The sequence below is a fragment of the Vombatus ursinus genome, unplaced genomic scaffold (genome assembly GCF_900497805.2).
Source record: "Vombatus ursinus unplaced genomic scaffold, bare-nosed wombat genome assembly UNPS02014773.1, whole genome shotgun sequence".
Taxonomy (NCBI): Eukaryota; Metazoa; Chordata; class Mammalia; order Diprotodontia; family Vombatidae; genus Vombatus; species Vombatus ursinus.
Window position 1 is genome coordinate 3,491,627 of NW_020954551.1, and position 13,581 is coordinate 3,505,207.

Genomic DNA, 13,581 nt, shown 5'->3' on the forward strand with positions numbered 1-13,581 from the left:
AGGGAAAGTGACTTTACCAAAGTCACACAAGTTAATGGCAGGCTGGCATTCCAGATTAGAACCTCTGTCTCAAATACAGGATTCTTGCCACTCGTCCACCTCTATCAGAAGGCACATTGAGCTCTTATGCCTCACTCTGGCTCTTTATGATCACACACTTCGAGCTGGATAGGACTTTTAGAAACTTTCTAGTTGAAACCCATTAATTTACAGATGAGAAAACTGAGGTCCAGAGGATGAAAGAAGAATGTAACAATTCCTACTTTAAAGGTAGGAATGTACAAACTATCAGAGAGATAGCTTGCACATATATAAATATTTACAGAGTATTATCTAAAGTGAATAAATATAAATATAGTGTACACAAAGTAGTTAAATCCAAGGCTCCTGAGTGTCTTCTTAAAGAAGAACTTTGTGAGGCAGAGGTAAGGAGCAAATGCATTCTGGGCATCTTCACTTTGCATCTTCAACATTTAGCGTGGTACTGGGCAAATAGAAATAATAATATTAATGTTTTGCACAGTATATGTAATAATGATAGTTAGCATTTATGGAGGGTTCTAAGGTTTTCCAGACTTTCCTAAGTATGATCTAAGTATGATCCTCACAAGGCTGTTTGCTGAATTGAACAGAACTGAATGCTAACGCTAATTTGCCATCATCATGACCAATAACAGAGCATTAAAATAAAAAGAAGTGAAGTTGTACCTCGTGCTCACTGAATTGGCAGAAAAGATCAAAGGCAGAAAATCAGTCAATGTTGGAGGGGCTGTGGAAAGACAGTTAAAGTTAGTGGAGTTGTGAAGTGGTCCAACCATTCTGAGAAGAAATTTGAAATTGTGTTTTAAAAAAAATTAAAAAAGCAAAGAAGATGACCCAGAGATCCCATTGCTAGGATTATACCCCTAAGGAGATCAAAGACAGAAAGAAACTCCTCACGCATCACACAACATTCAGAGGAGCCCTTTCTGTAGCAGCTAAAAGGAAACAAAGTAGCAGTTCAGTGCACTGGAGACCGGCTAAAGGAGTCGGAGTATTAATGAAATGATGGATGCGAAGAATTTAGAGAAGGATGAGAAGACTTATTATGTGAAGGAAAGGGCAAGGGCAGCCGAGTTCTGTGTACCCTTTCTTTTTGGTTACAAAGCATGGCGGGGAGAGGCGAGATGCGTTCAGCACCAACGAAGTGCCCAGCACTGGGCTGAGCGCCAGAGATACAAAAAGGCGGAAGAGAGCCCCTGCCCTCAGGGAGCTTACAGTCTAATGCAAACAACCTGGTACCCACTAAGCCACGGACCGGATTAAAATGGGAGACTATCCGGGGAAGGCAGGGTGGCCTCGTGACTCCTCAGAGGCTGGATCTGGAGCCAAGAAAACCTGGGTTCAGATCCGCCCTGGCGTGACCACTGGCAAGTCACTTTACTTCTGAGCCTCTGGGCTATAAATTAAAGAGGGGTGGCTATCTGCTTGTTGGAAGGCGTTTCCTCCCTTTAAGGGCTACAAGGCTCTTTGCACACGTATCATCTGAGCCTCACAACATCTCTGGGTCTCATGTGGCCCATTTTACTGATGAGGAAACTGAGGCTTCCAGAGAGGTGAAGCTGGAGGGAGGCACCGCCCCCCCGCCCTGTTTATTGTTCCCATTTAACAGCTGGTGAGACTGATTTGTCTAGGCATGGGACCGCCCAGGTCAGAAGCCCTTTCTCTCTCTCTCTCCAGGTCCCAACAGAGGCGCCCCCTGGTGGCGGTGCAGCCTCTCTCCTCACGGGAACTTTCGCACTTTCTCAAGCCCAGGCTCACTTTCTCTTTAACCCGGAAGGTAAGAGACAGACGCCGGGGCGCGGTGACGTCACATCCGGCCTCCACGGCGTGTTTCCGAAAGAGCGCCGGCGCCGGGAGAACGTGAGGGCGGTGTGGTCGAAAAACTGAACCGTGAGTTTCGTGAGAATCACTGGGTCATTCTTAATCGCAGAAGCGTCAGTCAGAAGGAGGGGAATAACAAGAAAGGCTCGTAGCGGGTCTTTCGGCTGAGATCCTCCGTCTTCTGGGGAGAGGAGCTAAACATGGGGACTCCGGGTGTAGGGCACAGTTGGCCGCTACGCGTGCAGTGCTCTGCGAGAACCGGAAGAACATGCTGCACCCTTTAGCGCGCAGGCGCGCACGCTCACGCACGCGCACGTCTTGTAGTGCGCAAGCGTGCCCTCCGATTCAGGCGCGCACGCTTTCTGGCGCAGGCGCACCTTCTCTTGCGCGCGCACAAGTCCACTACGGCGCAGGCGCTCCCTCTGCACACGCGCAGCGGCGCCGAACCCGAAGCAGCCGCTGAGTCTGTGGGCTGCCAGGGTGGTTCTTCCCACCGCCTCTTCTGCTCCGCGGGGCCCAGGGTGCGCGTGGGTCTGCGGCCGCTGTGCGGGTGAGGAACGGTCGCCGGGGCCGCGCGAGTGCCGTCACGCTTTGAAGGGTTGGAAGAGCTTTCCCCGTGCGGGCTTCTCCAAGGGGGAGACAGGCCCCGAGAGGCGAAGGCACTAGTGGCTGAGGCCGTCCGCCCCCCGAGAGCAGGCAGGGTTCCGTTTGGCCTTGTATCCCCAGGGCCTGGCACCCAGTCAGCGCTTCATAGGTGAATGCGTGAGCCCGCGTCTCGGGACTGCCCTGCCCGGGCGCCACGCAGTGGGCGCTTCGTAGATGCGTAAAAGGCATCAGAGGCTCCTTCCGCAGAGGCCGTGAGTGCGGGCCCTCCAGCTCTCAGGCTAAGGTCCTGGGAGGGCCCCTGCTCAGCATGCCTCATCCCGGCATAGCTGGTGACTCTGGGCATTTCCCCCCGATTTTAAACGTCAAATAAGTTAAACGTTTCTATATGTAAAGAATAGAAAAGTGGCCTGTATGGGAAGCTAGATTTTTTTTTAATGGACCTGTTGCTTTCCTTTTTAAGTGTATCCATTCTATAACTTAATAAGCTTTCCCGATTGCATGTATTACCTTCTTGCCTTCTGTTTTCGTTTGTGCATTTTTTTTAAGTTATTTTGATTTTGGGAGCTCTATTATTAGCTTCCCACTTTTTCCTGTACTCCTCTCCTCCCTTGGGAAAAGTAAAACAAAAATAAAACCCTTGTAACAAAAGTATAGTCAAGCAAAACGAATTCCCACATTATTAATGCCAGGGCCAAAAATATACATCTTGTACATCTCCTTCTGCAGCACCCTGAGTCCATCACCTCTCTGGAGATGGGTCATCAGGCCTTTGGAGTTGGTGTTGGTTGGTACTTAAGTCAGAGTTTTTAAGTCTTTCAAAATTGTGTTTCTTTACAATGTTCTTCCACGAATTGCTCTCCTAGTTCTGTTCACTTCCCTCTGCATTAGTTCAGACGAGTCTGCCAGGTGACCCTGGGTTCTCCAAGCTTGTGCTTCTGGAAGATGCATTCTGTTGGATTCCACCTGGCTTGGAAGATTGCCTCCATTCTGTCCTTTGTCCCAGAACCAGCCTTGTTAAGCTTGGAGAGATTCATTGCCACAGTTGGCTCCCAATCTATTGAGGCAAAGAAGGGTTGAGGCTGGTAGTAGAGGGAATGACTACTGGCTTGTCTCTGACCCATGAAAAGTACTGGTGGCCACAAAAATTAACATTAAAAATAAAGTTTTAGAAATAATTCAAAACTCAGAAATTAATACTTTTGATTCTCTTTCTGTAGGTTTAATCAATACTATGAAACACTTAAGTAAAAACAAGTTGCCTTCACCTGCCACATTTGAAAGAATTGTATATAAAAATCCCTCTGAGTACCATTACATGAAAGTCCAACTGTAAGTTTATTTTTCTAAGTGCTTTTACATTTGTTCCTTAAAGATCTGAAGGTGAAGAACAGGATTTTTTAAATGCCTGCTTTTCTTTATAGTGAATTTCAAGATCATGGATTTAGATTAACTGACGCACAGTTCAAACAACTGATTGTTTTGGCCCTGAGGGACTTGTTTGGAGAGGTATGTGAGCCTTCAATTTTTTAATCTGTTCAATGCTGCTAGGATTTTTGAAGGTACTCCAGAGAGGATATCTCTCGATATTATTTCATGACTTACCTTTTTTTAATACTAAAAATTGGCACTGAAATATTCTTAATTTGTCCCCATTTCTCTTCATAGAATGTTGCAAGGAAAAAGTAAAAGCTGAATATTCTCATCCCAGCAAATATTCCTCATTTACAATTTCTAGTTAATTGTTAACTTGGAATCTAGTCTTCTTTCACCACTAACAAGAATGTTCCCAGTAATTGATAAAATATGAATGTTGAAAATATTTCCTAATGGGGATTAGTAATTGTCTAATAGGAGCATCATTTCTGTATGTAGGTTGGTGCTGCCTTACCCTTTGATGTGTTGACATATGAAGAAAAGACCTTATCAGCAATCCTGAGAGTCTGTAGCAGGTATTAACCACTTAGCCTTTTAAAAACATGTAGACTATGGGGGCAGCTAGGTGGCTCAGTGGATAGAGCACCGGCCCTGAAATCAGGAGGACCTGAGTTCAAATCTGGCTTCAGACCAAACACTTGACACTAGCCATCTGATCTTGAGCAAGTCACTTAATCCCACCTGCCTAAGCAAAAAAACCAAAAAACCAAACAAAACCATGTAGACTGTGGAACAGAGTGACTGGTGGGGAAATAGGGTGAACTCTGTCTCCTCATAATGCACTTTTCAGAACAGCAAGCTAGGCAGTCCAGTGCCTGCGTGTTCCAGACATTGTGATAAGCTCGAGGAAGGGCAAAAGACAGCCCCTGTCCTCAGCTTGCTTACAATATAGTTGGGGAGATAACATAAAAACAACACGGGCTAGTCACAGAGGGAAAAGGAGGACTGAGATAGATGTTTAGCAAAAGGTGGGACTTCACCTGAGGCTGGAAGGAAGGTATTCTTTGTTGTCATCTTCAAGAATCTATCAGGTATCTACTAAGAACATTGTAGTAGGCATAAGAGGGGTGATACTTCATTTCTTTCCACTAGGAGCATGTATTCTAAGGGGATTTGAATTGGGTGTTGTTCCTAATACAAGGCCCATTTTGCAAACTTAGAAATGTCTAAATATACATACAAATGTTTAGAAACTAGTTGAGTTTAAATTTTTTCATGTTATAGATATAGATCCATAGATACTTGTGTGTGCCATTCTTTCTCTTTTAAGATTTAGCATTTCAAGGGGCAGCTAGGTGGCACAGTGGATAGAGCACTGGCCCTGAAGTCAGGAGGAATTGAGTTCAAATGTGGCCTCAGACCAGACACTTGACACTTAACTAAATGTGTGACCCTGGGCGAGTCACTTAACCCCAATTGCCTTAAAAAAAAAATATTTAGCATTTCAAATTAAGACAGTTTTTGGCAGAAGCAATTGCTAGGACAGACAGAGTTAAGGATGCTGGAAGCATAGTAGAAATACATCTTTGTGTCATTCTGACATGATCTGACTTTTCTGCAGTGGCCTTGTGAAGTTGTGGAGTTCTCTGACACTGCTGGGGTCCTATCAGAACAAGAAATGTGCCTTCAGAGTGATGCAGGTACAGACTGTCTTTGAGATGTTACAGGGAGGAGGGAGGAGGCCTTTCATGGGTGTCCACATCCATCAATCATGTGTGTGTGAGAGGGAGGGGAGTGAATTGGTAGAGAGGAAAGAGATGGTGAAAATTATGTGGTAGTTTTAAATTTTATTTGTTGTTGAGGGATTTTATTGTTTCCCAGGCTTTTAAAGGAAAGCGTTTAGCCTCCAGTGTCCTGTGTTTTTCTGGGTAGAACTCTCTTACCTCTTTTATCTGAAATAAGCAAGTTTGTCTAAAGCTTTGCTTATTAATGCTTAATAGTATCTCCCACCTATGCCCAGGGTCATCTTCATTAAAGTTCTTTGCCTGAGTCTAGCCCTTGCTTTAGGTTGTTGCTAAAGTTGGGCTCCAAGAAGATCTGAGAGTTCTGACGAGGTTATGGTTCTATCTAGACTAGCTCCCCGTAGGCTGCCAGAAGAGTTCCTGCTCTCCTAGGCTGCGTAAAAAACAAAAAAGTGAGTGGGTTGGCTGTACTCGGGCCGTGGTCAGCCCACAGCTGGAAGCTGCTGCTAGTGCCATGTTTTTTTGAAGGATGGAGACCAACTTGAAGGCATCCAGTAAGGGGTGACCTAGATGAGGAGAGGACTTCAGCTCTCATCATTCAGCGGTAGTTGAAAGAAGGAGGGAAACTGAGCCTGAAGAAGGGGAGACTTAGGGAGTGCTGAAAACCGTCCTTGAGTATCGGAGGGCTGAAATTGGAGCAGAGGTCCGAAATTGTAGAGAAACAAATTGAAGCTTGATGTAGGGGGAAAAAACAAAACTTAGTAACAATTAGAAGCATCCAGTCAATCAGTAAAGCATTTATTAAGTACCTACTATGTGCCAGGCACTGGGCTAACTGCCAGGATATATATGCACACAAGCTATGTGAAGGATAAAAAGGAAATTGTTAATAGAAGGAAATTAATTAATAGAAAGAAATTAATGGAAGGAAAACACTAGGATTAAGATGGATTGGGAAAGGCTTTCTGTAGAAAGTGAGCAGCTAGGTGGAGCATGGAGCGCACTGGGCTTGGAATTAGGAAGACTCATCTTCATGAGTCAGACATGCTAGAACAACAAGAAGGTAGGATTTTAGCCAGGACTTATAGGAAGCCAAGGAGGTGAGTAGGCAGAGATGAGGAGAGAGAGCCTTCCAGGCAGGGGCAAGAGCCAGAGAAAATGCCTAGAGTACGTGTTAGGAGGTGAGATGTGAGAAGCCTGTAAAGGTAAGGACTAGATTGTAAAGGGCTTTGAACACCAGAGGATTTTATATTGGATTCTGGAGGTAGTAGAGAGCCATTATTGAATAGAGGAGTGGGGTGACATGTTTGGACAAGCACTTTAAGAAAATCACTTAGGTGGCTGAATGGAGGATGGACTGGAGAGGGGAGAGACTTGAGGCAGGTGAACCCCCAGCAGCCACTGCTGTTCTGAGGTTGATTGGGCGTCCTCAGGAGGTGGTTGGATCCTCCTCTCTGAAAGACTGGAAGACCATTGTCAGCAGTATTGTGGGGGAGGGTTTTGAGTCAAATGCAGGCTGGAGTGGATGACCTTAAGAGATCTCCAAATCCTAAGTGCTGTGATTCAGTGTTTAATTACAGGGTGGCAGGTGGCACAGTGGGTAGAGCCCTAGGCCTGGAGTTGGGAAGACCTGAATTAAAATCTGGCCTCAGACAAGTATTAGCTGTGTGACTTTGGGCAAGTCATTTAACTGCTGTTTGCTTCAGTTTTCTCATCTGTGAAATGGGTATAATAACAGCACCTACCACCCAGGGGTGTCCTGAGGATCAAATGAGATAGTAATTGTAAAGATCTTAGCACAGTGCCTGACACATAGTAGATGTTATATAAACGTTAACTATCATTATTACTACTACTACTACTAACCACTACCACTACCACCACCACCACCATTACTACTACCACCACTCCTGTGTCGTAGCCTCACCTGGCCTTGATTCAAGTTTAACTTCAAATAAGAAAAAAAAGAATCACTTTGCTAGCCATCCTGATGGCTTGTGTCTTGGTGTAATTTTCTTCCACTGTAAGATTGTTACTTTTCTTTCTTCTAGGTTTCTCCATTCCTTCTTGCGTTATCTGGTAATAGTAGAGAATTCGTGTTGGAAGAGTAGGAATTGAATTGGAATTCGCTGAAAACGAATGGTCAGGAAACAGTATTTTTTTTTTTTGTTGCCAACTGTGTGTGGCATTTGTAGAGAGAAGAACTTGCAGCTCTGGTTTGTAACTGTTCAGAATTTAGAAAGATGTTCACAGTAGTTTCCAGTCAACGCATTTTGCTGAGCACAGTGGGGCCCAGAGTTCTCCCAGTGCTGCCGAGGCTGAACAAAAGAAGCACGTGCAGTTCTGACTGGGCCAGGCAGCACCTTCGACATTTGAGTGTGACAGTTGGAGACCGGGCAGAGCTCACGAAGGCTTTTACCCAGAAGGACGTTGTTACGTTTTCAGAATTAACAGGGGACGTCAACCCCTTGCACTTGAACGAAGACTTTGCAAAGCAGACAAAGTTTGAAAGGACCATTGTTCATGGAGTTTTGATCAATGGGCTGATTTCTGCGCTTCTGGGTACCAAAATGCCTGGTCCAGGCTGTGTGTTTATTTCTCAGGAGATTAACTTCCCAGCCCCTTTGTATGTTGGAGAGACTGTGTTAGCGACTGCTGAAGTGAAAAGGCTGAAGATGTGTGTTGCTTTTATTGAAGTATCATGTTGTGTAATAGAGAAAAGAAAAACTGTGATGGAGGGCCTAGTTAAAGTTATGGTCCCAGATGCCCCTGGTTCTTGAACCATGTGTTAAAGCTACAGAATCAGAAACGTATTCATGTGAAAATTAAAGTACAACTGGAGAGGTGGTGCAGTGGATAGAGCACTGGCCCTGAAGTCAGGAGGACCTGACTTCAAATCCAGCTTCAGACCCATGATACTCACTAGCTGTGTGACCCTGGGCAAGTCACTTAACCCCAGTTGCCTAGCCAAAAAAAAACGAAAACTTCTTAAAAAAAAAAAGTACAACTAGAGAAAATAATGGAAAATACTCGAGTTGTAGTTTTGCATAATTATTGATAAAAGGAAAGGAAGGAAGGAATAAATTATTTAAATATTTAAATATTTCCATTTCTACCTCTTTCGTGTCTCCCTTCAGCATGCACACCCCCCATTGTCCACGTGCCCTACACACAACTGTTTCATCCAAAGACTCTTTGGTATAATAGTAGTTTCTTCTGTCTCCAGTTTTTTTAAACTTAAAAATATTTTAAATGTGATGTTAACTATGGGAGCTACTTTTGTTATCTAAACCTAGATAGTATTTGAATTTCATAGACTTATCTATGTCAGTGTATGTTAGACTGAGTCTGTGACCCATCTGGAGTTTAGTTTTTAAAGGTAACAATAGAACTTCTTAAAAAAAACTTTTTAATGTGAGTGTCGTTGCTATAAACTTTGCAAAGCACTTTTACGTAGATTAATTTGATACTTGGCACAACCCTGGAAGGTATTTGATAGTATTATCCACATTGTACAGATAAGGAAACTGAGGCTCAGAGATGATGAGTGACTTGCTGAGGATCGTGCAGCTGGTGAGTGTCTCGGGCAAGATTTAAAGCTTGGTCTTCCTGACTTCCAAGTCCAGCACTGGCCATAGAGACATATTCTTCCAGTGTTTTCATTGGTTTTGAATGTTGGGGCCCCACAATCTACGAAGACTCAAGCTTGGGGGTGATCCAGTGAGTGTTGTAGAAGTGGGTGGTGGGCTTTCAAGTAGGCTGCAACATAAATGATGGCTGGTGGTCAGGTGGAGAGGGGGCATATAAGGGCCTTTGTCAAAGGGAGGGATGTGTGATTGGAGGAGGGGAGAACTGATGATGTGCAGGGAACCAGGGAGAGCAAGGGTATGGCCCAGGGCATCACTGGGTCCATCAAGTAGAACAAGACCTGGGGGAAAGTTTCATTTGGATGGCTCCTCTCTGAGGGTCCATAGGGGAGCCCAGACAAGAACCACATGGGACGACGGTGAGGGGGTGGCCTGGGATCTGCACAGAAGGAGGAGGGAATACATCTGTTGAAATGAAACCACACAATTTGTCCATTTTAAATGACTACAATAAACTATTTTGAAGACAGCATTGAAACAATTTATTCTTCATGTACACAGGTGAACTTAGTGATTTCATCATCAGTGGTACGTAGGTTTTTTTTTTGTTTTGCCAGTAGTGGTGGCACTATTTGGGGACTAAACCATCCACATTCTTGTCCAGTTTCCCTGGTAACTAGGAGTTGGGAGTAAACTTTTCCAGTTTATAAAGCTCAATTTAAGAACTATTGGTATTAATCCCATGACTGAGTCAGTATGTTGCTAATGAAACCATATAACCTGGACCTCTCCCCTGCCCCCCTAAAAAAAAGATAATGAAATTCCTGGGGATTTAAAGTTATAAACCACCCTCCCTGCATTGGGACTGCAGGTCTGCAATGAGTCTTGTTTAAACTTGGGGCACTAATTAAAGAGGCCTGCTTCTTACTAGTGAGGTGGGGAGAGTCAAATAGTCATGTATATGTGGTCTCTGCTGCCTCTAAGACAAAAGTCTGTAATAGAAGTGAAGGCTAAATGGTTTTTAAAAAATTTTACCTAAATTTGGTAAACGTCAACAAAATAACTATAAAGTAACAAAAAAGATTCAGCACGAGCAAGAATGAAAAAAGGGGCCCTTTGTGCTCTTGGGGAAGTTAATATGCACACAGGGCCTTAATGCTCCTCTGTCTCCTGAATTGTTCCATGTATTTCCCCAGATTTTATTTGGTCTTTGCAGAGTTGTCAGGATATAAACGCAGCATCGTTTCATATAGGTGGTACCATATTTCTGCTCTCGGTGATGCCCTTTCTCATATTGCAGATATAGTCTGTGATTCTTGTATACCATTATTTGATTAGTCATTAAAGTCAATAATCAGCATTTACTGGGCGCTTATGCTGTGCCAGGCATTGTGCCAGCAAAAACACTGCCCTCAAGGAGCTTACATTCTAATGGCGAAGACAACAGGTGTATGTGTAAGTACCTGCATCTTACATCCAAAACGATAGGGGATGGTTATGGGGATGGTTATGGGGAGGATGGGCACGAGCCCTCCAGGAAACCAGGGAAGACTTCATGTCCCTAGATCTGGGTCTCAGAGGAAGCCAGGGCTCTTTAGAGACAGAAGTGAGAAGAGGATGTATTCCAGATGTGAGAGAAGGCTAGGGCGAGGGATGGAAACAGGTCACTGTGACGGCTGTGGTGGGCCCACTGGTTCCGCTGGGTTCCCTACTATCTGCACATGGAAGAGTGGAGATGGATCAGGTGTGGTTCATCACAGCTGCTGGAAAGGAATGAAAACCAAGCCCTTGGTAGCTGGAGGGACGGTGCCTTTGACTCACGAGAGGGCAGCAGCAGACGGAGGTGCCAGCAGGGGCATTTCTCTGACTTCTTCCTTGGCCACCCTGGGATTTGAATAGGTGGGAACAATGACTGAAACATTTCCAGTGCAAAGGAGATTAAGCTTTGGTTTACCTAAGAGAGCTTCTGGGGCAGCTAGGTGGTGCAGTGGATAGAGCACTGGCCCTGAAGTCAGGAGGACCTGAGTTTAAATCTGAACTTAGACTAAACACTTAACACTTACTAGCTGTGTGACCCTGGGCAAGTCACTTAACCCCAATTGCCTTAAAAAAAAAAGAGAGCCTCTGAATTTCTTTTTGGAATGTGGGTCAGTTTCCTAGCTTGAGTCAGTCCCCTGGGACTTAAAAAGTTGGGGGGGGGGGATTGCTACAGGGGATCAGAAATGCAGGGTCGCATGCATTGTTCTTTGTGTGCCCTCATACCCAGCTTTACTACTGTTCGAGACCAGAACTATTCTCTCTTTACAACTCTCAGAAACTAAGTAGATGACAATCTTAAACCCTGCTACAAATAAATAAAGCATGGAAGGAAATGTAAATGGGTGCCATTTGTTAATGCCAGCCTTGACTAAGTTACCTTTCGGTTACTGCTGATTTACTGTGCAGAGTATCTGACAGAATGACTCTGAATGTGAAAAATTATGTGGGCCCGGGGTAGAAGCATTGGTTATTGCTGTGGCTAGCCTTTGATTTCTGTTATTGGCAAACCCGGCTTCTCAATAGGAACGTTCCCAACTGGTGGCTTCCCAGATGCCTCTGTTTCTTTGGCTCTCTGAATCAAATTTATAGAACAAAATTCTGGAGCCACAGTCCTGTTCAGGTAGTGGTGAGTTGTCAGTTTGACCCAGAATCATTTCCTCAGTCCCGTCGTACCTTTGCTAGAATGAAGCCAAGCCCCTCAAAAGACTGACCAGTTGAGCTTTATCAGGGTAAACTCTTGTGCTTACCTGTGTAAGCTTGTGTTCTGTGCAGCAGAGGAACAGGGGAAGGTGAAGTGTCTGGCCCAGTTCACCTGCAGATCATAAAACACTCAGATTGGGAGGTGACCGTGACTGTCCCTGGTCATGCTTATGAGTTAGCACAAAAGGCACGACAACTCTGACCAAATCATGTTAGGTGCAACGCCGGACTCAGTAATCCGTTTTCTTTTCTTGACTGCAACAGAAAGAAATACTCATCTTGTGCAATTTCAGCCTAATGTCCTGGAAAATTGGTTAACAGATTTTTATACTCTATTAGAAACATTTCAATGTTGGCGAACTGTCACGCATTCCTTTTTATGTAAAGCAAATTTGAGTTTTTGGAGCAGAGGAAAGGTGACTTGTTGAAGTCACCATGGCTTTTCTCACCTGACTTATTTATTGTTCTAGAATGAGCAGAAGTAATTAAGGGACACACTGGTAACTTTTAGGTAATGGTAGATTTCTCATTTTCTGTGGGCTTATTTGTTTTTTTTTTCTTTTATAATTTTAGACTAGGATTCAGACCAATTTAATCCCAAAGAAAATTGCAACTAAATTATGTGACTTAAGTCTTTCTATTAAAACACCCTTTGAAGACTTGATTGTAACTATGTTGAGCCGCTGTTCCATCACAGATTACTTACTGACTTTACATCATGGAAATCTAAAGACTCTAAATCGCTTTCATTCACCCCTGCTTGGTTTTCTTCTTGTTCTGGGCTTAAACTTTCCTTTGTTCTCATTGCTTGCTTCAGAGAATAAGTGCCCCACTCTTGTTGAGACAGGTATTCTTAGCAAGCTCAGAAGTGTGCAAAGTGAAGAAAAAGGGCTTGGAGGAAAGGCCGAGTGGTTGCTTGCTCGTTATAGAAGAATGGCATCTTGTGCAGGCCTGGGTGGGACTGTGTCTTTCAGCTCTGTGATTCATGCCATCACTGTGGCATGAAGCAGCATCAGCTTCTTGGAGGCTGAGTCATTGAGGTACCGGCTCTCCCTGGACCTACCAAGCTACATAGATTTATACTGGACGGTCATAGCAAAGCCCAGGTGGAGTTCAGGGCGATGAATTTTCAGCCTGGAAAATAAGTTACTGAGTTAGTATGCAGTAGATGCTTAATGGATGTTTGTTGATTGATAAGAGTGGTTCCCATTTGTGTTGGTGAAGGAAGAAACCCACACTTAGTATAATTAGAGATCCTGAAAGTAATAGGAAATCAAACAAAAACTATCTGTCAACAAAGGAGAAGAGGAACTTTGCTATTCAGGAAAGATTTTTCATCTCCTAGCTGGGAGAAAGCACATGCTGGGCAATTTATCTATGCTTCAGCTTCCTTATCTGTAAAATAAGTGAAAGCCCACCTCAGGTTATGAGAGAAACACTTTCAGCTTTACAAAGGGCAGTATAAATGTGACTTAATATTTTTTGTGTGAGGAAAGCTGATGAGCCCACAATTCTTGATGCAGCTTGCGACAGCTTAGTTAGGAATAAGAAAAGTTGTTTCTGGTCTGTTGAGGGGGCCTACAGACCTGTACTAGAGAGGACCTGTGACTCAGTCCAAAGGATGATGGAAGCCCAATTTTAGGGTCCCAGGTAGAGGTAGGGGTCCAGGA

At 44.2% G+C, this 13,581-nt stretch overlaps 2 protein-coding genes across 3 annotated transcripts; both read left to right on the forward strand.

The window, feature by feature from the left end:
• Positions 1–1,830: 1,830 nt before the first annotated feature.
• On the forward strand, positions 1,831–7,723 carry RPP14 (ribonuclease P/MRP subunit p14). Of its 2 annotated transcripts, none has more exons than XM_027863891.1 (6): positions 1,831–1,932; positions 3,687–3,798; positions 3,891–3,975; positions 4,342–4,418; positions 5,465–5,543; positions 7,637–7,723. In XM_027863891.1, exons 2-6 carry the CDS (start codon positions 3,701–3,703, stop codon positions 7,694–7,696), a joined length of 399 nt encoding a protein of 132 aa, XP_027719692.1. In that variant the 5' UTR covers positions 1,831–1,932; positions 3,687–3,700; the 3' UTR covers positions 7,697–7,723. The 2 variants fall into 2 exon arrangements, with proteins under 2 accessions (XP_027719692.1, XP_027719693.1); XM_027863892.1 differs by lacking the exon at positions 1,831–1,932 and adding an exon at positions 2,558–2,617.
• A 92-nt stretch (positions 7,724–7,815) lies between these two features.
• On the forward strand, positions 7,816–8,502 carry HTD2 (hydroxyacyl-thioester dehydratase type 2). The gene has a single exon (XM_027863890.1). It carries the CDS (start codon positions 7,829–7,831, stop codon positions 8,363–8,365), a length of 537 nt encoding a protein of 178 aa, XP_027719691.1. The 5' UTR covers positions 7,816–7,828; the 3' UTR covers positions 8,366–8,502.
• Positions 8,503–13,581: the final 5,079 nt, after the last annotated feature.

What these genes read in the sequence shown, in the direction of transcription:
- RPP14 (XM_027863891.1), top strand. Translation starts at nt 3,701, where the DNA reads ATGAAACACTTAAGTAAAAACAAGTTGCCTTCACCTGCCACATTTGAA. An exon ending in CATTACATGAAAGTCCAACT is followed by an intron (nt 3,799 to 3,890) that starts GTAAGTTTATTT and finishes TTTTCTTTATAG; the next exon opens with TGAATTTCAAGATCATGGAT. An exon ending in ATCCTGAGAGTCTGTAGCAG is followed by an intron (nt 4,419 to 5,464) that starts GTATTAACCACT and finishes ACTTTTCTGCAG; the next exon opens with TGGCCTTGTGAAGTTGTGGA.
- HTD2 (XM_027863890.1), top strand. Translation starts at nt 7,829, where the DNA reads ATGTTCACAGTAGTTTCCAGTCAACGCATTTTGCTGAGCACAGTGGGG.